Source organism: Nannobrachium achirus (genome assembly GCF_963921795.1).
Source record: "Nannobrachium achirus genome assembly, chromosome: 16".
Lineage (NCBI taxonomy): Eukaryota > Metazoa > Chordata > Actinopteri > Myctophiformes > Myctophidae > Nannobrachium > Nannobrachium achirus.
This window is the reverse complement of record NC_137823.1, coordinates 3,317,777-3,342,296: the sequence shown is the minus strand read 5'-3', so window position 1 is coordinate 3,342,296 and position 24,520 is coordinate 3,317,777. Positions and strand designations below refer to the sequence as shown.

Sequence of the window (24,520 nt, the reverse complement as noted above, 5' to 3'; positions counted from 1 at the left end):
GGCAGGGGTCGGCAACCCAAAATGTTGAAAGAGCCATATTGGACCAAAAAAGACCCAAAACAAATCTGTCTGGAGCCGCAAAAAATTATAAAAGCATTATACATCGTCGTTGTCGGGTGGAAACCTTGTATGTCCAAAACTTCGTTTTGTATTTATCATTTAAAAAATTAACTTAACTAGTGAAAACAGTCGATCTACAAGCACACAACGCCTCGCACCGCGAGGCGTTGTGTGCTTGTAGATCTGCTGTTTTCAAAGGGTTCTGCCCGACAGTGACGATAAAAAAATCGTTAAAACAAAAAAAACATTTCCCCCCCCCCCCCCATCTTTTTCCATTTTCATACATTTTTGAAAAAGCTCCAGGGAGCCACTAGGGTGGCGCTAAAGAGCCGCATGCGGCTCTAGAGCCACGGGTTGCTGACCCCCGGGTTAAGGTGTAAGTGCGAGCGTGTGCAACGTGTGCACACACGCGCACGCACACGCACACACACACACACACACACACACACACACACACACAGTATGCATAGCATACAAGCATCATCACATTTTATGTTTAAGCTTTTGAAAAAATCGACCGAAAACATGAAAGACCTCCATAATCCTAAAAGCAGAGGTAGTTATGGAAAATTATAATTAGTGTGTTTAACTTGTGATTTTCAAAAAAGTCCCATTTGAAGTCATTATAAAACCTAAACCTGACACCAACCTGGTCCCAGCCTTGATCTGTGGCAAAATAACATTATCTGTAAGGACCCTCTGAAGTCATTTCTAATAGAGGGGAACTTCTTATGCTGGGAAGGAATGACAACGCCTCTGTGATCTCCAAGAAGTGAAATTCAAAGAGAATGGTTCTATCTGAGATCATTTTAAAACCCATTTAGGCATATAATTATTGAATGCTTTAACCAGTGAAAAATAGAAGATCTGCTATTTTTGAAAAAATCGAAAATGTGTGCAAATCTTTGAATATATGTATTTTCAAAGCGAACGTTTGTAACTCAAATTTTGCTTCTGGGGGGTCCCTGCCTGGAACTAAATATTTTGAGATGGGGGTCCGTGGCCAAATAAATATCATTTTGGGGGTCCTTCACATATTTTCACAGTTTGAGAACCACTGACATGGTAGTCTCTCAAGAACAGACTAACTGAGCTCCAGTTAAGTGAAAAGGACCTTTTCTTTGACGATGGCTGGCCAGATTGCTGACATAGAAACATAGGTTTTTCCAAAAACCTTAGAAGGATTCAAAAGACACTTATAGAATCGGGTCAAACTTCTAATTTTCACGATTTTTCAAAATAGCAGATCTACAAGCTTGCAGCGCGGCACTCGGTGCTGCGCTGTGAGCATGTATATCTGCTGTTTTTCAATAGTTAAAAAGATTAAAATAATGATACACAATAATGTGTACCCGTTCTGAATGGGTTAAGATCTCACATCATGGTTTGAATGGTTAAAAAGGAACATGTAGAAATAGAAGGTAAACGTTGGTCAAACGCTGCAGGGAATTCCACCCCACTCACTGCCACCATGCATAACTTGATAATTATGATATGATAGATTACAGTTAAGGGTAAACAACTGTCACAGTTGGCCTCGAGCAGGGGTGGGCAACTTTGACGATGGAGAAGGCCACTACATTTTCACGCTCACTCCAAAGGGCCACAAAGCATACACAAATAGCAAAAATAGCCAATCTACAAGCTTGAGCTTGTAGATCTGCTATTTTTTTTTGCGATTTTTGAATTGGAATCCTGTATTAGGTTTAGCAATTTTTGAATTGGAATCCTGAAAAGTTAAATTTGTATTTAATTTCAAAATGCATTTACAGGTTCTTATGTTAACTTTAAGAACTCAAATACAAATAATATTTGTATTTGAGTTTGATACTGTCCAACATATTATGTTGGACACAAAAAAAAGTACTTGTCATTAAGCTACCAATATAGACTTAAGTAATTAAAGCGGGTCATGTTCACAAGTTTGGAATTGTAAACAGCTGAAATCAATAAGGCCTCATTAAGTGAAGGTGGGGGCCGCATGTAGCCCCCGGGCCACCAGTTACCCATGTATGTTCTAGAGCAGGGGTCTTCAACAGGGGGTCCGGGACCCCTAGGAGGTCCTCAGAGTTATTACAGGGGGTCCTCCAAATCTTCCAAATCCTTTTTATATTAACAACTTGAACCCTAGCGTCCATATTCTGAGAGCTTTAGCCAAAAATAGCAGATCTACGAGGCGTTGTGAGCTTGTAGATCGGCTATTTTCGGCAAAAAGCTTTGGTGTAGAGGGGGAAAAAGAGCAGACTAAGTACAGAGTGAAAGGTCAAGTTTATTAAGTATTGACAGTTCAAGTGGTTAAATATCTGAAAACACAAATTGACATGAATCCAAAATACAGTGACGATTGTGCTGTAAAACGATGAAACTATATGGAATCTAGGAACAGGTTGTGGGGGTCCCTTCATCTTCATCTCTCTCTCAACTAAGGGGTCCTTAACTAAGGGGACACCAGAAAACTGGCTTGTGGGTTCAGCACAGCTAAACCCAAAGAGGCCATCTAGGGCTAGGTTATATAAAACCTTTAAGTGCATAGCGATACATTGACCCAAACTATACTGTTGCGAGTTGTGGTTTTAACAACATGGGCCTGGCATTGCCACTTCTCTGGGCTGCTGTATATTTAAGGCTACTATTTTGGACCACTATATATTTTTTCATGGTCCTTAAATGAGGGTAGCAGACAAGGCTGTGGTTCCGTCACCAAGAAAAAGATACACTGAGATCCTTGAGCAAGGTATGGACCAGACCGCTAGGCTACATAGTGTCTCTTAACCCATCCAGAACGGGTACACTATTGTGTATCATTATTTTATGCTTCAACTATTGAAAAATAGCAGATATACAAGCTCACAGCGCGGCACCGAGTTCCGCACTGCGAGCTTGTAGATCTGCTATTTTTGAAAAATCATGAAAATTTGAATTTTGACCTGATTCTATAAGTGTCTTTTGAATCCTTCTTAAGGTTTTTGGAAAAACCTATGTTTCTATGTCAGCAATCTGGCCAGCCATCATCAAAGAAAAGGTCCTTTTCACTTAACTGGAGCTCAGTTAGTCTGTTCTTGAGAGACTACTATGTCAGTGGTTCTCAAACCTTTTCATGTGAAGGACCCCCAAAATGATATGTATTTGGCCACGGACCCCCATCTCAAAGTATCTAGTTCCAGGGACCACCCAGAAGCAAACGTTCGCTTTATAAATACATTATGTTCAAAGATTTGCACACATTTTCACAACTTCTTAAAAAAAATAGCAGATCTACAAGCTCGCAGCGCGGCACTCGGTGCCGCGCTGTGAGCTTGTATATCTGCTATTTTTCACTGGTTAAAGCATTCAATAATTATAGACCTAAATGGGTTAACAAGCCCCATGACAGCCATTTACTAGCTTTTTGGTGAGCGTGTTAAGAAATCAGTGTCGCCCTCACCCAAGCTGAGAGGGACAAAATCTATTCTTAAAGGACAACAAGGGTTCATATTTTAGATAGTCTTTAGAGAAAAGAAAAGATTGTGTTAAGTGGTTAAAATGTTTTCATTTACTTCTTTCTATAGTTTTAGTGATTTTAACCATTTCGATTTGCACGCATGCCAACCTGGGGGCATGCATGCAAGTGGCTAAATATGTATTTTTAGACACAATAAGCCCATTCCCAAGATGCACCGCAATCTTTCATGGGCAGATGTGACTTATGGGGGCTGGTGTAAATAGTAACAAAAAAAAATTGCCGGCCTATTGTGTCAAAAAATACATATTTAGCCACTTGTACGCATGCCCCCAGCCACTGAAATCAAAATACTAAAATCGCTAAAACGATAGAAGGCAGTAAATGAAAACATTTTAACACTCATCTTTTATTTTTCTCTAAAATATGAACCCTTGTTGTAAAAAGAAAACAGAGTTGTCCTTTAAGTTGAGTCAACATGGAAACGGCTGGCTTGGCTACAGTATCCTGGCTAACCGCAAGCTCGATGACAAGCGAATCATCTCTAAAGCCAACGCTAAGGACTCGGAGGAAACAAACTGCTCAGCAATGATATGTGCATGTTTTGTGGCAATAAACTGAGGAATGTGGAGCGTCTTAACACTCACCAAGGTAAACAAGCAAGCTATCCCCATAAAAGCCTAAACAAAGTCCCTGAGACGAGAACAAGACATCAAGGAATATCAGCATTTATACGCCTAGCTTTGACGGTCCAATTCAAGCGGAATAGACTTTGATCAGAACACTGTGTCTCTGTCTTTGTTGAGCTGATGGCACCATCAGCAAGCGTTCAAAAGAATGATGTAACATATCGTCGTTGTCGGGTGGAAACCTTGTATGTCCAAAATACGTTCGTTTTGTATTTATCATTTTAAAAATGATTTAAACTAGTGAAAACAGCCGATCTACAAACACACAACGCCTCGCACCGCGAGGCGTTGTGTGCTTGTAGATCTGCTGTTTTTACTACTTTTGTGCAACGGCCTTGTATGGTGAAGCAGGGCTTTACTTTGCAAATGTGAAACTTGGAGATACAAGGTTTCTGCCCGACAGTGAAGATATACTGTACAGACACTTTTTTATGGAACAACATAACGTTAAGTTCCCTTCCAACTAGCAGGGTACCACCCAGTGGCATATGATATGGGTACCACCCAGTGGCATATGGGTACCACCCAGTGGCATATGATATGGGTACCACCCAGTGGCATATGGGTACCACCCAGTGTCATATGATATGGGTACCACCCATACAGTATGATCTAACCCACTGACATAAAAGTCACCATAACCAGTTCTCATCAGTCATCAGTGTCTTGGCAACCCCTGGAAAACATGGCACACACTTCAAAGCTCTAAAGGACAGCACAAAGTAAAACATCAAATTACAAAAACATCCTTTTCGCCCAACAACGTAATAATAATAATGGATTGCATTTTTATAGCGCTTTTCTAAGCAAGTTGCGAACTCAAAGCGCTTCACAATGGTCCATTCATTCATACATTGGGAAGTGAAGCGGTGAACAGTCAACGCCAGCGTCCTCACTTCCCACATTCACACACCAATGGTGGCAACTGACAAGCTAACACCATTGGAGGCAACGTGTCTCCATTGTGGTTCTATAAACTATAAAACTATAAAAAACATAGGCCACAACTAGGCCTTTAACAAACACAATGGGGAACGATAGTTATAGTTGTCATAATACTAGTCACTGAACGGCCCTTTAATGTTGAGAGCTTGCACAAAGAATTTCACCCACTGTTTTACTTGTGTGAGTTGACAATAAAGTTTGATTGATTGATTGATTGATTGATTGATTGATTGATTGAAATTGTGTAAACCAAATCTCATTTAATTGTCTTTGTACGTAGTTTTTTTTTTTTTTTTATTCATTCAGGGTTCCCACACATTTTTACCAATTCATTTCCCAAACTTTTCCAAAACTTTTCCAGAATATTTAACCCAATTTCCAGGACTATATAACAATAATTCAGCTCAATAACAGGTCGCTTACTCCTATGCGCAATGCCCAAAGACAGGTAGTGTATGCCAGTGGTTCTCAACCTTTTCAGGCCGTGACCCCCAAAATAATCATGTTTTAACTGGGGACCCGGCATCCTGACGAGCACTAAGAGTTGAGGAATTTTGTATAACACGGTTCTATTGTGAAAATAGCAGATCTACATGCTCACAAAGCCTCGCGTTGTAGATCAGCTATTTTCAAAATTTCTGCCTCCAATATTTGACAATTTGGCCCATGTTTAATGTGTCATTTCAGAGGTATTAACAAAATCAATAACCAAAGACAACGCATAGCCATTTTTTCCAGGACCTTCCAGGACCCTTGATAAATTCCAAAACTTTTCCAGTACTGGAAAAACATTTTTCTAATTTCAAAATATTTCCAGGAATTTCATGACCGTGGGAACCCTGTTCATTCTTGCCAGACGCATTGAGTTGGCTGAATTGGTAGAAGTGCTCTGGACAGTTCACTGGAAGGATGCAAAATACCACACCTAGAACTCTCATCACAGGAAGCCCAGTTGACATAGCAGAAGGAACTCTCCCGTGAACGTGTCTACCTTGAATAGTCTGTGGGACGTACGTTTTCTTTCTTTGTAGAACCACGTGGACCCTGGAGTCGGTACAATTTCACGATTTCCCCCTCCCCAAAACGTTCAAAAACCTATTAAAATAGCAGATCTACAAGCTTGTAAAATAGGGTTCATGATGTGATAAAATTAGAATGATAAATTGATTGTTTATTTGACTCAAGGTGTGGGGACTGCCCATTAGTCCGAAGGTTCATTAGTCCGAATTTAGTTAGGGTTACTGAGTTAGGGTTAGGGTTAGGGTTATAGTTAGGCATAGTATTCTTAACAAATTCGGACTAATGAACCTTCGGACCAATGCCATGGCACCCAAGGTGTCCTCACTTTTCAACACAGGCTTGTGATTGATTGTCGCTTTTACATTTTGCTCCACTTAGTTTTGGCCTACAGTTTATAATATCACACACCAGGATCAAGACGAAAGAAAAGCCACAGGTTCAGTAATTCTATTCCCTGCAGTCATTATTGAAGTCATCACGGCTCGTGTGGTCATTACCATTTCACTCTGAATTAGACAGCTACCGCTAACACCATCGCTGTGTCGCTCTGTCTGTTTCATCTGCTCCCTTTGTGTAAGAAAACAAATGCATTTAATGAGGGATAATTATCCCTGTGTTGTAACTCTCTCTGGAGAGGTCGTTAGGAGCCTCTCTGGCATGTAGGCGTTAATTGGATGACGCTAATTGCAGCTTATTATCCAATGACGAGGTTGTTACATGGAATGATTTCCCAGATCAATTCGATGAAGAAGGATGGAAGGCCAGGGTACACACGGAAGAAAAGAAAATCAACAGATCCCACATTTATTTAAACTCGGCTTGAATAACGTAACGTAAACATCACCAAAACACAAGAACATAAAGAACGAAAGAAAGCTTGTAGATCAGCTATTTCCAGAGAACAGATTTGGTGTAGAGGGCAAAAAGAAGGGGGCTTGGTATAGACCCCTGGGGTCTGCGGTCGACAGAGTGATTAAGTTACCCATATATTATATGGAGATCCCTGCATGATAGTCAACAATGTTATGTCAGAACATGCATTACCAAATATGGGCATTCCCAGATATGCCCTTAATATTGATGATATCTGGACAGGGATCTCCATATATGGGCATAAAATGGACAAGGACGTACATAAGTGTGACTCGTGATGACATCAGCGATCTCCATGTATGGGCATAAAAGGGACATCAAGCCAGAGCGTGACGTCAGAGCGGCAAACCCATTCTGTTAAGAGTGGTTCCCCTGACATCACAGTGACATCAGATTATGATGTCAGAGTGACAAACCCATATAACCACAGACAAAACCATAGAACCACAGACAAACCCATAGAACCACAGACAAACCCATAGAACCACAGACAAACCCATAGAACCACAGTGTCAGGCATGACAGAGATACGTGGACAAGATGTGGCGGTTTTCATAGTATGCAATGAGGCATTCACGAATAGTGATTTTTTTGTATTTGAATTATTCTGCCTCAAAGTATTAGAATAGTCGAATATTCGACAGGACTGGCCAAACTGTCAAATATTAAGTAAGCAAGAGGCGAACATTGTGAAAATAGCAGATATACATGCTCAGATCGGCTATTTTCACAATATTTATCTGCGGAACAGAGTCACATTAAATGTAATACCTACAATTCCAAGTGCTTGTCAGGTTGTTTATTTTGGGGGTCACAGCCTAAAAAGGTTTGAGAACCCCTGGTATAGAGCATTAACAAATTCATCCACCAGGGGCATTGACAGCTCATTCTTATGACTTCCTATCTAGCCAAGCTTTATAAACTAGGCTATATATTTTTTTAAGAGAAAACAATAATAAAAAAAAATGAAAATAAGCGAATATTCGACTTCGGTGAACAACGTTGAATAGTGACTTTGATATTTGAATATTCGAATATTCGAATATTTGGTGAATGCCCTAGTATGCAATAAATTCCACAGACATGTACTGTCCACTTTCTATTTGTAAAAGTACATGCTCAACGTACTCTACCAGTCTAACACCCAGGTCGCTCTGGCTTCCACTCATGTGAAAACCATTAGCCCATTATTGACCCCCTAAACCCAATTAAAGGAAGCAGTGTGCATGTTAAAAACAGATAAACAAACAGTGGGCGCGGTTTCGCCTCCGCGCAGTCGGGAGGGTTGTTTGTTTTTGCCAGCCCAGAGGGAATTACCACCCCAATGATTGTTTTGGCATTAAGGCTGGATGTGATGTCAGTTAGGTGTTGTTTGCAGCCATCACAGAGCTGACTGGGGAGTTGTGCCTACTAGCACATGGATGTAGGGGTGGGACGATATGAAAATGTCATATCACGATTATTGTGACAAAAGAAATGTACGATTTACGATATTATCGCGATAATCAAAATCCATTATCCTGGGGTGGAACATTTGCCAAAAAATAGCTGATCGGCTATTTTTTGGCAAAGACATTTGACAAAGAGTGAAAAAAAGACTGTATCAAGTATGTATATTATAAGTACATTTTACCAATTATAGAGGGTTTAAGTGGCACCGGATATGCAGCTCGGTGAATTGATCCCAGTGCATGACGGAGGAGCACAATAAATTAAATCTCCATGATACGATTATCATGAGTGTTTTTTATCACGATAAACAATAATATATATCGCTTATCGTCCCATCCCTACTTGGATGTGGAGCCCAACCAATAAATCGGTTTGGCAATTACAGTATTTGACTTTGGTGTCGGCAGTTATGCAGCTGATGTGTACCGATTTCTTTTTATGTTTCAAAATAGCAGATCTACAAGCTCACAACACGCCACATCGCCACATGTTGTGTCGTTCCTGACTTAATACACTTTTTTTTATTTTATCAAAAATGTATGTTTCTTTTTATTTATTCGTTTGCTTATACTTTTTCAAAACGGTTAGAAAACCTTCAAAACATCGGTAATCGGTTTTCTAAGGGCGGCTTGCACCAAGAGGGTTTAAATAAATCTTAGTTTAGGGTTAATCATGGTTTTGTTGATCTATGATTTATTTTAAATCGAGGTGTGTTGCACCACTTAAATTTAAGCATTGCTTAACAAATCTGTGATTAAACCCTTAACCTGTGATTAAAACTATAACCTGCAATTAATTCATGGTTTAAATGTCCTCCATCTTGGATTTGCGATGTAAACACACTGGAATAAACTATTCTCTTGAGCCTAATATCATTAACGTGACTTATATATTTACTTCGGGGAGAATGTGGGCAGGCCTATCACCTTCTATGTTAAGAAGAGCGCCTGTAGCCAAAAAATATTTAATTTTATAACGCTCCGTCATACTACGGTGACGCTCGGCTCGCTACAGCGCGGTGCGGTGCGGCGCGGTGATGCGCGACTATCTAGGAACCAAGGAAGATCTAAGAAGGAACGGACACCAACGTCATTTTCGTCATTTCAGGCTCCATGGGACGCCGCCATGACACTTTGGCCACCCAAAATTAACATTAGCGTCTATGAGCACTTCGTCACTTCCGCCACCCAAAAGTGGCCACCCGGCGTGCCAACTTCCGGGTGTTGTCTGTTCCTTGTAGATATTCCTTGCTAGGAACTAGGAAGCAAAGAAATACACCACAGTTTGATAGTTTTGTCAATTATGAAGCGATTTCGAAAATTAAAACATCTGCATATTGGTTGGGAAGTCCACTTCCATGACAACTGACTGTGTTATGTCCCTGTAAATATTTAATAGTTCGCTATTTTAAAATAGCCGATGTACAAGGAAGACAACAATTATGATGAGATTTTTGTTTTCAACTGTGAAACGCTGTCTGCAGCTTCAGCTTGCCTGTGAGGCTTCCCTCGCAGAAGGGGGACCCCCATTCATGTCAATGGCATGTTTGCATTTAAACCACCTCTACAGCAAGTTTAAAAATAATCCCTTATTGATGTTTAAATCGAAGTTTAAAGTAGTGGTGCAAGAGGATTAACATTAATCCAGGTTTAGAATTAAAAGTAAAACCAAGATTAAAAGGATGGTTTAAAACTAAACCTGATTAATGAAAACTAGGTTTAAGGTTTGGTGCAAGCTGATTAAAATATAAACCTTGATTTAAACCAGTTTAAGGCTTAAACCGTGTTGGTGCAAGCCGCCCTAAGACTCGCCAAAATAAGGATGGGTACTCCTATCAGATCCATAAACATAGCACTGGTCCATTTGGTCGGGCTCTACTTGAATGAACTCCAACATACAGGGACATGCTGGGCCCCTGATTCAGCCCGGGAAAAAGAGTTGGAGAGGCCCTCATTGCGCGCTATAGAGAGAGATCTCCAAAACCGTTTGTTTTGTATTTATCATTTTAAAAATGATTTAAACTAGTGAAAACAGCCGATCTACAAGCACACAACGCCTCGCGGTGCGAGGCGTTGTGTGCTTGTAGATCTGCTGTTTTCACTACTTTTGTGCGACGGCCTTGTATGATGAGGCAGGGCTTTGCTTTGCGAAAAAATGTACAAATTTGAAACTTGGAGATAAGAGGTTTCTGCCCGACAGTGACGATTTACTTGGAACAAAGGCCGACATATTATTTTAATTATTTTCGTAATGGCCGGCCGTTCGGGAGTTGTCCCGCTTTTCCCAATGGCCAGCACGTCCCTGCCAACATGACAAGTCCACTCTGCATAGATAATGCCAGAGGGAGCTGGCCATGTTGTTTTGCATTCACCTTCACAGGCTTTTGTTGTAATGGTGGGGGACGTTTGGAGGATACAAAGAGAGGAGAAAATCTGAATACGTTATGTATTCCATCTCCAACATGAATTGATAGATTTCCCTCGGAGTGAAACCTATTAATATTTTAAATGATTCTGTGTACAGTATGTAGTGGATACTCTGCTCAAAACCTGCATTACAAATGCCTGGAGGTACAGGTTAGAAAAGTAGTATTTTTTCCATCTGAAAAAACTTTCCAAGCCCCACTCCACTGCCATACACACACCGTTAGGCCCAGTGTTGATTTCGTCGACTAAAACTATGAACTATGAACTATAATTGTCGACTGTGTTTTTTTCACAGACGAAAATGAAATAAAAACGAAATAAAAACTAAGCTGTGAAAAATCAGCCATTACGATGCCATCAAGGGCTGCCAAAATACATTTTAGTTGACTAAATCAACTGTAGATTTAGTCAACTAAAATCTTATGATATTTAGTCGACTAAAATTCAACTAAAACTTTTCAGGTGACTAAATTATGACTAAAACTAAATTACATTTTATTCAAAAGACTATGACTAAAACGAACTAAAAATTTGCTGTCAAAAACAACACTGGTTAGGCCTGAAACATGACGGTCGGTGATAACATGACGTGCAACCGCCATGAATGAGGATTCACCTGCGTTGGTGGAGGCGAATTCATCAGTCTATACAAACTACACAAGCACTCAGATTTCACAAACAAAGTGCTGTCTTTATAAAGTCTCACACCTGCCTAAATACTGGCCGGCATTGGATAATTACCGGGATCCTCGGTATTCTTTAATAAGAAGCCTTTTTATCCAATATTTTTGTGTCTTCCCAAAGGCCACAGCCACATTTCAGTGTTCAATAGATGGCGTTGGTGCACATGGGGAACACCAGGAAATGCATGGAAAAATAGAAAACGATCGCATAAATAGAAATTCAGATAAATAGAAAACGGAGGATCTGTGTAATTATACAATGCCGGCCAGTATTTAGACAGGTGTATAAGACTTCATAAAGCACTTTGTGATATCTGAATGTTTGTGTAGTTTCTAGTTTGTATAGGCTGATGAATTCGCCTCCGCCAACCGAGGTGAATCCTCATCCATGACAGTCGTAGTAGCCACCACATTTTGTAGTGTTGAGGGATACTTCGACTAACAACAGCACCATTTCCAAACTGACCTGGCACCTGCGTGCAACACTGGTCATTTTCCCACCGTGCAGCCTCCACCTTCCTGGCTAATGATGCAGCAGCAATAAATCTGTCAACTTCTGAAGTCAAATACTCAGTACATTTATTACTGTAAAGTACTGTACAGTACTGTACAACTTAAATACAATGTTGAGGTAATTGTACTGTGCTTTACTTGAGTTTTTCCAATTTCCAATACTTTTACTTCTACAAATATTGTACTTTATCTCCACAACATTTATTTGAAAACTTTAGTTTTTTCGGCCATTTGAAAATAGCCACTCTACAAGCTCACAATGCGTTGTGATGATGCGACGCATTGTGAGCTTGTAGATCTGCTATTTTTTCTTTGAAACCCCCAAAATGGGACATTTTACATAATGAGTACTTTCTACTTTTGGGTACTTTAAGTACATTTTGATGCAAATACATTTGTACTTTTACTCAAGTCAATTTTAACAGAGTATGTGTATTTCTATATTGCAGTAATGACACTTTTACTTAAGTAAAACAAACACAAGTACTTTTTCCACCACTGCAAATACTATTGGTAAAAATAAAAGCTTTTTTTTCTTCCATATCCTTCAACAGGAAGTGTAAAATGTGTCTGCTAGTGTATGTGTGAGAGGAGGGGAGTTTGTTTGCCAAAAATCACACTTCTATGACTGTGCTGCTGCACAGGGGTGTCACACCAAACTCTGGGCCCTGGGTACGAGGATTCACTCACATGTTGTGCTTTAACTAGGCGATCTACAACGCTGCGAGGTTGTAGATCTGCTATTTTTGAAAAATCTTGAAAATGTATGCAAGTCTTTGAATATTTTAAAACCTTCGAAGGTTTTTTGAAAAACCTATGTTTCTATGTCTGTGGTGCTCAAACCTTTTCATGTAAAGGACCCACAAAATTATATGTTATTTGGCCGAATGCATTGTATGTGGTTAAAAAAATAAGGCTGCCTAAATGCGAATAGTGATGTCTCCAAAGGAGTCAAACAATGCTTGATATATCGGCCAGACGGTTGGGCTCTAATGTTTACTGCATGTTCTTCCTTGGCCTCCTCGCTGTCGGGGTTGTCTCACTATCACTCTGTTCTCGTCTAGCCCATTTAGAACGGGTACACATTATTGTGTACAATTATTTTATGCTTTAACTATTGAAAAATAGCAGATATACAAGCTCACAGCGAGCTTGTAGATCTGCCATTTTTTTTTTTTTTAAACGTGAAAATTAGAATTTTGACCCGATTCTATAAGTGTCTTTTGAATCCTTCTAAGATTTTTTGAAAAACCCTATGTTTCAATGTCAGCAATCTGGCCAGCCATCGTCAAAGAAAAGGTCCTTTTCACTTAGCTGGAGCTCAGTTAGTCTGTTCTTGAGAGACTACTATGTCAGTGGTTCTCAAACCTTTTCATGTGAAGGACCCCCAAAACGATATTTATTTGGCCACGGACCCCCATCTCAAAATATTTAGTTCCAGGGACCCCCCCAGAAGCAAAATTTGAGTTACACAAACGTTTGCTTTGAAAATACATATATTCAAAGATTTGCACACATTTTCACGACTTTTTCAAAAATAGCAGATCTACAAGCTCGCAGCGTGGCACCGAGCTTGTATATCTGCTATTTTTCACTGGTTAAAGCATTCAATAATTCTACGCCTAAATGGGCTAGCTCTGCCCTTCTGTCTATGACTTATAAATACTCACATCTGGTTGCACCCCGTCATACCAGCTGTTTGACGGCCGAGGCCAGATTTTATATGAATTCACCTAAAACTGTACTTTTTAACATTAAGACGATGAGACGGTTCAGAAGTGGGAAGGGCAGAGAGAAATTAAAAGTGCAGTGCCATGATGTATTTCTCCCCTAAAACATGATTATCAGGTATTATGATTATATTAGGAGGAGGATTTTTTCCAAAATAGTGGAAAGAGTTAAAATTAGGTTTTTATTTGGCCACACCCACCAGTTCACCCACCATGCCTGTTTGTCATGGTGGGTGGTGACCCCGCTGAAGTTAGCCACACCCCACAGTGTTGGGTGAATGGTAAAAGGGGAGGGTTGATTGATTGGTTGATGATTATATGATGTCATTTAATCACTGTTTTAGGATCGGCTATTTTGACCCACAAAGTGTCAGCCTCTAGGAAGAAAACCAAAATACAAAGGGAATACATAATTGCAAGTACTGTCAACCTCATAGACACATGAAAACCAGATAAAAGTACAAAACTATGGCACCACCTCTTCAAGTTACAACTTTGCCAATTGCATACAAATTCCTAATACAGCATTAGGGTTTGCACCTAATACTGGACAGTTTTTGGCAGCTAAAACGCTATGTACAGAATGTGTAGGTGTACTATGTGTGTTTAGGGTTACAGAGCGCTTTTGTGAAGGAGAACCGCTACTCTGTGAGAGAGAGAGAGCGAGAGAGAGAGACTGAACGTCTGACTTTACTCAGCAGTTATGATTTATGGTGGAGGAACTCTGAATTACAACACACACATTCACTCCAGCGCACACACACACACACACACTCAATCCCACACACACACACACACAATCAAACACTCGCTCATTCACCCACACCCCGTACTCAAACTAACAAGTACAAACACGCACGCACGCACTCACACACAAAACAGGGAGTCCTGTGAAGCTAGGTTCATCCAAATGTCTATGGGTTCAGCGCGCACACACACACACACACACACACACACACACACACACACACACACACACACACACACACACTGAACCTTGGCCTGAAGCGTGGCTTTCCAAGGAGATGGAGAGGTGGAAAAAGGGGGACTGAAAAAGTCAAATCCTCTTTGTGTGTCTTTACTCTTTGAGCCAAAGAGTATCAGAGAACAGTCAAACTCACTGTCCTATCAACACATTCACTTTCCCTGAGATAATGTTTTATGAACTTCTATCTTCTGTCACTTTTTTCTTGGAGCGTAGCGTTGTTCTGACGCGTCATTAGTCCGGCGTCCCATCAGTCCGACACTGGTGAGTGAGTGCTAACCAGATGATTGCTAACTTGGCAAATGCTAACCTTAACCTTAAAGATGCGGTGCCATGATTTATTTCCCCCGAAAACATGATTGTCAGGTATTATGATCATACTAGGAGGAGGATTTTTTCCAAAAAAGTGTAAAGAAAGAGTTAAAATTATGTTTTTATGTGGCCACACCCACCAGTTCATTAAGTATGCCTGGTTGTCATGGTGGGTGGTGAACCAGCTGAAGTTAGCCACACCCACAGTAAAAGGGGAGGGGATGATTATATGATGTCATTTTATCTGTGTTTTTGGATCGGCACTTTTGACCCACAAGGTGTCAGCCTCCAGGAAGAAACCTCAAATACAAAGGGAATACATAATTGCTCATAACAACCACACCAGGGGGTCTGATGAAGTACAGTCAACCTCCTAGACACATGAAAACCAGAAAAAGAACAAAACTATGGCAACGCCTCTTTAACCCTAACGTCTAACCCTTAGTTGGACTAATGGGATGTCAGACTATGGAGATTTCCTCTTCTTTGACACATAACATGGGCGTGTGCGTTGGTGGTGGGTACAGGGTACAGGCCAGGGTACAGGGTAAAGGGTACAGGCCAGGCACGGGGGAGAAAGAGGAGTTCAAAGTAAACACTACTAGATGATCTTCAAACTCTTGACAGAAAATGGGTTTCCCGCAAATCACTTCACATTTCCTCTTTAAAGGAGAGGTGTGTAGGGCTGTCACGATTATGACATTTTACATGACGATTAATTTTCTCTAAAATAATTGCGATTAACGATTTAATTGTGTTTTTGTCGTTGACAATTACATTTCTGTTTGGCTTTTAGGCTTTGAAGTTGCACATGGTAGATATGACACATAACCTAAATATACAAAGAAATTACTGACATATTTGACAACTTTATACTTAAAAAAGAACATTGATAGTGGAAATAGCCGATCTACAAGCTCGCGACCGCGATGCGTTGTGAGCTTGTAGATCTGCTATTTCCACTATTTTTGACTGGAAACGATTATGAAAAATAATCACGATTATGTCAAATAATCACGATTAGACGATTATGTATTAATTGTGACAGCCCTAGCTAGAGGTGTGTGTGCCAGCTTAGCCTACATGTTTTGCGCGTGTGGCTAAACTGTTAGTGAACAACGCGCGAGAACTTTTAACGCTAATGAGAAATACAGAATACTTGAACGTGCAATAATCAAGGATCAAGCATAGCCGCCAAACACTGCACTGAAGAAAAACACTGCGAGATTTAAAGCCATGGCTTCTGTCTGTGACCTCTTGGCTCTGCCAAGGAAAGTAAGTCCAAAGAAAAACTTCTGAGAAAAACTTTGTGCATTCTCTCTCTCTGTCACACACACACACACACACACACACACACACACACACACACACACACACACACACACACACACACACACACACACACACACACACACACACACACACACACACACACACACACACACACACACACACACACACACACACACACACACACACACAACTAGACACTAGTACACAATCAAATCTCTCAAGTGGAGACTGTCTGGCGTGTTCCCAGGAAGTAATTGAATTAGTCAGGTGAACGTCAGTTTGAGCGCACGTGGGAGAGGGAGAGAAAAAAGAGAGAAAGTGTTAAGGTGTGTGTGTACGTACGTGCGTGCGTGTACACGCGCAGGAGAGTTAATGAGAGGGAACAGAGAGGAGACAGGGGCAGTAAATCCAGTGTGAGGGTCCCGTCCATTTGAGCGGTTCTAGTTACCGTGGCGATGTGTTGAGTGACAGGCTCAAACGCCAGCCACCCCGCCGGCCCCAAACAAAACAAAGTCTGTTCCCCTCGACAGTGGCTCTGACTCAAACGTACACACCCACAAATCAACCCCAACATTACGCCCGCGCACGCACAGGGGCGTCACAAGGTGGTGAAAAGTGGGACTGAGTTACTAGGGCCCAAGGTGGAGGGGGCCTTAATTGTTTTATACTTTAGCTATTGAAAAATAGCAGATATACAAGCTCACAGCCGCGCTGCGAACTTGTAGATCTGCTATTTTTGTCGTGAAAATGTGTGCAAATCTTTGAATATATGTCTTTTTTGAGCGAACATTTGTAACTCAAATTTTGCTTCTGGGGGGCGAGGGGGGGGGGTCCCTGGAACTAAATATTTTGAGATGCGGGTCCGTGGCCAAATACATTTTGGAGGTCCTTCACATGAAAAGGTTTGAGCTCCAATGACTTAGAAACATAGGTTTTTAGAAAAAAAACTTCAAAGATTTTTCAAAATGCTTCAAAAATAGCAGATCTACAAGCTCGCAGCACGGCACTCGGTGCCGCACTGTGAGATTTTTCAATAGTTAAAGCACAAAACAATGCCTAATGCATTCCCAGTCTAAACCCCCTCCCCCTATGAAGAACATTCATGGGGGGGCCGCAGTGAATCCTTGTACCCAGGGCCCAGAATTTGGTGCGACACCCCTGACCCTCGCACACATACACACACACACTGCACCCCAATAGGAAACCTCACCCCTGCTCAGCAGAGTACAGCCAACAGTAACATGGGCAGCTTAAAAGCAAATAAATCGTCCGATCAACCTGCTCTCATTAAAGCCTGCTAGCATGACGCACAGACGCACACACGCACACACACCACACACAGGTCTCCCTTTGTCTGACAGACAGAGAATGGAAGAGGAGCCGGGGTGATTGGGCAGCTAATTTGCAGATTCTCAACTATTTTTCTTAAGAGCGTTAAATTAAAAAGGAAAAGTTTCCGGACAAGAGATTAATTGGAGGAACAACAGAGAACAACAGTCTCCTGCTGCAGCTGATATCTGTCAGTTGTTTCCTCTAAGACAAGGGGTCTTCAACAGGGGGTCCGGGACCACTAGGGGGTCCTCAGAGTTACTACAGGGGGTCCTACAAATCTTTGTGTGATAGAAACCTTTTTTTTCTCCTTTTATATGTTAACCACTTGAACCCTAGCGTCCATATTGGGAGAACTTTAGCCAAAAATAGCAGATCTACAAGCTCACAACGCCTTGCGCTGCGAGGCGTTGTGAGCTTGTAGATCGGCTATTTTCGGCAAAGAGCTTTGGTGTAGAGGGGAAGAAGAGCAGACTAAGTACAGAGTGAAAGGTCAAGTTTATTAAGTATTGACGGTTCAAGTGGTTAGATATCTGAAAACACAAATTAACATGAATCCAAAATACACTGATGATTGTGCTGTCAAACAATGAAACTATATGGAATCTAGGTTGTGGGGGGTCCCTGCTTCATCTCTCGCTCAACTAAGAGGTACTTGGCCTGAAAACGTTGAAGGACCCCTGCTCTAAGAGCTCTGGTTCCATTCCATTCTCTTCTCAGCCGCCTCCCAATACAACAAGTTCTTACATCTCAAATGTTACACGTGTACAGGATGTTTTGTGCTTTTGGTTTTTCTTTTCTTTTTCTTTTTTTTTTTGTCTTGGTACATGTCCACCTGTACCAAAATGCACAATGCAGACACAACAATAGTACAGTACAGTCACAACAAAGTTATGACTGTTTTGTGTGTGTGTGTGTGTGTGTGTGTGTGTGTGTGTGTGTGTGTGTGTGTGTGTGTGTGTGTGTGTGTGTGTGTCTGTCTACAGGAAACCAATCTGACCCTAGGGATTAGAGGCTGACTTGGTGAGTGACTCGCATTCTGTTCCAGATGTTTATCACGTCATAAAGGCCCCCGATCCCCCTGTTAGAAGTAGGTAGGAACACAACCGCCTTTCAGCACAAACACACACACACACACACACACACACACACACACACACACACACACACACACACACACACACACACACACACACACACACACACACACACACACACACACACACACACACACACACACACTTTAGTTTCCTGCTGCTGCGCTCATGTACCTGCTGTGTGTTAGCCCAGGGGTCTTCAACGTTTTCAGACCAAGGACCCCTTAGCCGAGAGAGAGATGAAGCAGGGACCCCCACAACCCTTTCATAGTTTGACATCACAATCATCAGTGTATTTTGGATTCATGTCAATTTGTGTTTTCAGATATTTAACCACTTGAACCGCCAATACTTAATAAACTTGACCTTTCACTCTGTACTTAGTCTGCTCTTTTTCCACTCTACACCAAAGGTGGCTGATCTACAAGCTCACAACGCAGCGTGAGGCGTTGTGAGCTTGTACTATCTGCTATTTTTGGCTAAAGTTCTCAGAATAAGGACTCTAGGGTTCAAGTGGTTAATATTATAAATAGAAGAAAAAAAGTTTCTATCACACAAAGATTTGGAGGACCCCCTGTAGTAACTCTGAGGACCCCCTAGGGGTCCCGGACCCCCTGTTGAAGACCCCTGTGTTAGACATATTGATAGGAAATCACCTCAGCATCTGATACTGTGTCAACTGTCAAGAATGGGGAAGCGTCGCGCCCGCCCGCCCGCCCGCCCACCCACACACACACACACACACACACACACACACACACACACACACACACACACACACACACACACACACACACACACACACACACACACACACACACACACACACACACACACACACACACACACACACACACACACACACACACACACACACACACAGTCCAAATAAGTGAGAAACTTCCATCCTTCTATCTGCATCGGTTTTTCTTCTCAATGGATTGGCCACTCAACATTACGGTAAATTGCACATGGGCATCGCTCATTGGCAAGAACCGATTTTCCAGAATGTAAGCTGTTTATTAGCTCTTCCTTTGTTTTGGCAAGCCTGCATAGCGTGAGTTGCATCCCCAAGGTTGTTACATAATAGTTTGACAAAAATCTGTTTTGGTTTTTGGCCCTTGATATGTATTGCTTAATTTGACAAATACCTCCTCCTTACATGCTGACTGTTCCATAACTTTTCAGTGGGCTAAATACATCATAGACAAACAATGTTGCCTGTAAACAGCTAAACAATTAAGTGGGTATCTGTGGCTCCTGTGGGAACGCTGTGGCTGTGGCACTATGGCAGGGGCCTTCAACAGGGGGTCCGGGACCCCTAGGAGGTACTCAGAGTTACTACAGGGGGGCCGCCAAATCTTTGTGATAGAATCATTATTTTAAATTAACAACTTGAACCCTTGCATCCCTATTCTGAGGAGGAGCTTGTAGATCGGCTATTTTCGGCAAATAGGTTTGGTGTAGAGGGGAAAAAGAGCAGACCAAGTAAAGAGTGAAAGGTCAAGTTAACTAAAAACACAAATCCAACAGACTGATGACAGTGCTGTCAAGCAAGTCTATGAATCTATCTATGAAATTGATGAAAATATGCATCACACATTTATACAATATGTAGTGGGGGTCCCTGCTTCATCTCTCTCTCAGCTAAAGGGTCCTTGGCCTGGAAACGTTGAAGACCCCTGCTCAATGGCCCAAGCCAATTGTATCATAGAGCAGTATTTCTCAAACTTTCACATTTCAAGGTGTCCCCTTAACTCTGACAGTGTACAAATGGAACCAAATGAACCCGTTGGGGTTCCATGTGTACACTGTCAGAGTTACAGACTTGTATGGGTCAATTTAGACCCCCATAAAGGAACCCACAGAGTCCCTGGGCCTGGAATCCACTTGTATTCCACTTGTAATTCATCCTCCCATCAACATCACACTTTCCTGTTGGCACAACAGACTCCCAAGTCCTGCTGTGACAAGTCTCTACAGTGTACCAAGCAGGGCATTTACTAGCATGTAGTGTTTTGAATATTGAATTCATTCATAACCGGGATGACTCTGGGAGCAAATAACCAAAGAAAACATGCAGTGGCACTCACTAGTCATATGTGTAGGCTACACATACAACTATACTGTGCCCTACAAAGCCAGCGTGACTTATTTGTGTATCCCAAAGATCAGATTAGCTTTCATGATGGGTAAACATTTACCTCAAGAACAGATAATCAGTGCAATATCACTTATATCATATGCCTATGTCATTTGGCTGAAGAAGTTGTTCATAGTTACTAGATAGATAGATACAGTACCTTTATTATCCCAAGGGGGAAATCAGTTGCCCAGAGGCAGCACAGCAGTAGGCTATAAGGTTATTTACAAAGTTACAGAGAAGTAAGAAAAAGATGAAAGAAAGACAAGAACAGAGTACAGTAAAGAGCAAGGTACATCAAGAAAAGGAACGAATAATATATAAAAAGTAACTATCAATACAATACAGTGTCCAAATCAAAGTGACCATAACCGTCAATGCTAGGTAGTGCAACAAGTATCTCACCATCATGTCAAACACAAGCAAAAATACTCAAAAACTACACAACCTATTAGTGCAGAGTGTCCAATGTCAGTGCGATAAAAACAACAACAAAACAACAACTACTGCCGGGCACAGGGCAGTATAGCCTACAACACATCAACTTCTTTCTGGAATGAACAGGCTCCAGGTGTAGCAGAGCAGAGAGGACTAGTCTAGACTACATATGGATACAGTGTAATGTATCCATATGTATGGATACACTGTAGTCAGATGTTGCCAATGCGTTGCATACTTCAACGTGGCTTTTTAAACACACCTCCCTGCAAACGAAAAGTAGCCTAAAAATCATGCTCTGTAGCTTAGTATCAATGCCCACTTTGGAGATGTTGCTTAATGCAGTTGTTCTCAAACGTTTTCATGTCAAGGACCCCCAAATTGACACTTATTAGCCCGCGGACTCCCCCTTTGAAAAGATATGCCGGGGAAGATTTGTACGGCTCTAGCAGTGATTCCCAACTACTTTAATTTCAAGGACCCCCAGTGGCCCAGTTTGACATTCATTAGGCTACGGAGCCCCATTTGTGGCATTTCTATCCCTGGGACCCCAATCTATATTGTAAAATCAAAGTTAATTTAACTCTGAGTGTACAAAAATGGAACCAAATGAATCCGTTGATAGGGTCCATTTGGTTCCACCGTAAACACAACACGCTGTACACTCTCTGAGTTCCAGAGCCTTAAATGGTCCATTTGGTTCCCAACTTTTCGTTTATCTGGGGACACCCAGCCTGGGAACTCCCTCGTCAAAGACCCCCTGGCCTGGGGGGTCCCCGGACCCCACTTTGAGAACCAAATGCCTTAAAAGAGCTTCTTTGACAGCAGCGAGGAAGGAATGCTCAAACGGGGCAACAAGGCGATCGAGGGATCAGAAAAAAGGAGGCGATCGATCGGGAAGGGGGAAAAAAAGTTCTTACCGAGATATTGTCGGATGTCCAGTAGGATCTTCGGGGGTCCGCCGTTCAGCTGGTAAAACAGCGAGCCGAAGCAGAAGAGAAACAACGTGGCCATGCAGAAACCATAACCTCGCAGGGAGACGCGCAGCGGGATCAGAACGCCGGAGAACTTCTTGTTGTTGTTCCTGCTGTGGTGGTGGTGGTTGGTGGTGATCTGCTGGGTCTGGTTGTTGTTGTGGGGAGAAGAAGAACTGTTGCCGTAGTTCTTCATCATCTTCTCCTGCTCACGGAGCGCCCTGGCTGGGTCTGGCAGCGGTAGTCACCCATCCGCCTGCTGCTATGCTGGGGAAAGTGAAACTTCTTCTTCTGATCGTCTCGCTTTGATACCAAACCAAACGGACACAAAACGCAGGCTCCTCCAACTCCAACAGGGCACTGACTGTTGTTTTGCGCGCTCCGTTTCTGCCTTTTCTGCGCCTCCGATCGGCTCGGGTTCGGTATTCGGTCTCCTCCTCGATCGCCGCGTACCGTCCGTAAACCGTACCCTACGTTGCTTCGTTGTACTCAAGTCAGTCAGTCAGTGCTTCCCTTCCAAATGAAGTTAATACGGATCCATCCTTCTGCTCGGATTTTCTTTTTGGGGGGGCGTGGGGGCGGCGGTGTCAGATTACCAGTGGTGGTGGGGAAAAAGTACTCGGATTTTCTTAGTTGAGTAAAAGTTACTGCAATGTCGAAATGTTCCGTTACACAAGTGTTATAAAGGTAGGCTACTACTTGAGAGGAGAAGTACAAAATGATTGGTATAAAAATGTTCCAAAAGTAGGCTAAAGGTATAGGCTACTCATTACGCAGAATGTCCCATTTCAAGTTTTCAACCAAAAAAAAGAAAACTATTGTGAGCTTTCAGATCTGCTATTTTCAAATGTCCAAAATGTAAAGGCCTGAAGTGGTTAATAGCCTATATGTTTTGTAATAATACTCTAAATCTAACAAGTAGGCTAGTGACTAAAGTTTTAAAATAATTTTAGTGGAGTACAACATCTGCCTCTGAGATGTAGTGGAGTAGGCTATAAGTAAAAGCTGGAAATACTCCAGTAAAAGTGAAAGTACCTCAATATTACAGTACTAGAGTAAATGTAGGTCTACTTGGTTACTTCACAGAGCTGCAGATTACTGAACGTGGAAGGAAAGCCTCCACCTCACAAGATTTTGGGTCGAGTCATGTAAAACAGCGCCACCTCGCGTTCAGGGAGAGAGGGGCACGCATGGACACAATGAGACTCTCTGCTCTCTAGGTATTTTAATAGGATAGCATGCACAGCACAGGGGCGTCACAAGGGGGGGGGGGGGGTGGGACTGAGTTACCAGGGCCCAAGGTGGAGGGGCCCTAGTAACTTTAGCTATTGAAAAATAGCAGATCTACAAGCTTGCAGCGCGGCACTCGGTGCCGCGCTGCAAGCTTGTAGATCTGCTATTTTTTAAAAGTCGTGAAAATGTGTGCAAATCTTTGAATATATATGTATTTTTTAAGCGAACATTTGTAACTAAAATGTTGCTTCTGTGGGGTCCCTGGAACTCGATATTTTGAGATGGGGGTCCGTGGCCAAATACATATCATATTGGAGGTCCTTCAAATGAAAAAGTTTGAGCACCACTGACATAGAAACATAGGTTTTTCAAAGATTTTCACGATTTTTCAAAAATAGCAGATCTACAAGCTCGCAGAGCGGCACTCCACAACTTGGAGTACAAATAAATGAGCATCAAAAACATTCATGCAGCTTACACATTGTAAAACTACACCAATACAACATGTTAAAGGAGTAGTACACCCCCTAAATGTCATTTTTTGAACTTGAGTTCAATAATATTTATTTTGTAGTATTCCTTAAGACAAGACGGACATTACAATAAATGTACCCCCATTGTCGATTCCGGATGGGGACCCAAATGCATTTGGGTCCCCATCCGGAATCAATGGGGGTACATTTACTATAATATTTGTATTTATTTTTTTGTCTTGGAAAAATATAAAAACATATTATTGAACTCAAGTCTCCATGGCTTGAGCAATCAATAGGAAAAAAGGTCATTTTGGAGGTGAACTACTTTAAGCTGAAATCTTTACAGAGGCTTACATATTCAAACACTGATTATTAACCACACAAGACATGTCATATTCTCTGGTGGCTGG

The 24,520-nt window shown here is 41.7% G+C and overlaps 1 protein-coding gene across 1 annotated transcript in view; it reads right to left on the bottom strand.

The window, feature by feature from the left end:
* usta (uronyl 2-sulfotransferase a) overlaps positions 1–22,600 on the bottom strand; it is a gene marked incomplete at both ends in the record, with an annotated part of 196,931 nt that extends 174,331 nt beyond the window's left edge. The window contains one exon of the mRNA XM_080744165.1: positions 22,348–22,600. Coding sequence (XP_080600291.1) covers positions 22,348–22,600 — 253 coding nt within the window. The remainder of the gene's footprint in view (positions 1–22,347) is intronic.
* Between the last annotated feature and the right edge of the window lie 1,920 nt (positions 22,601–24,520).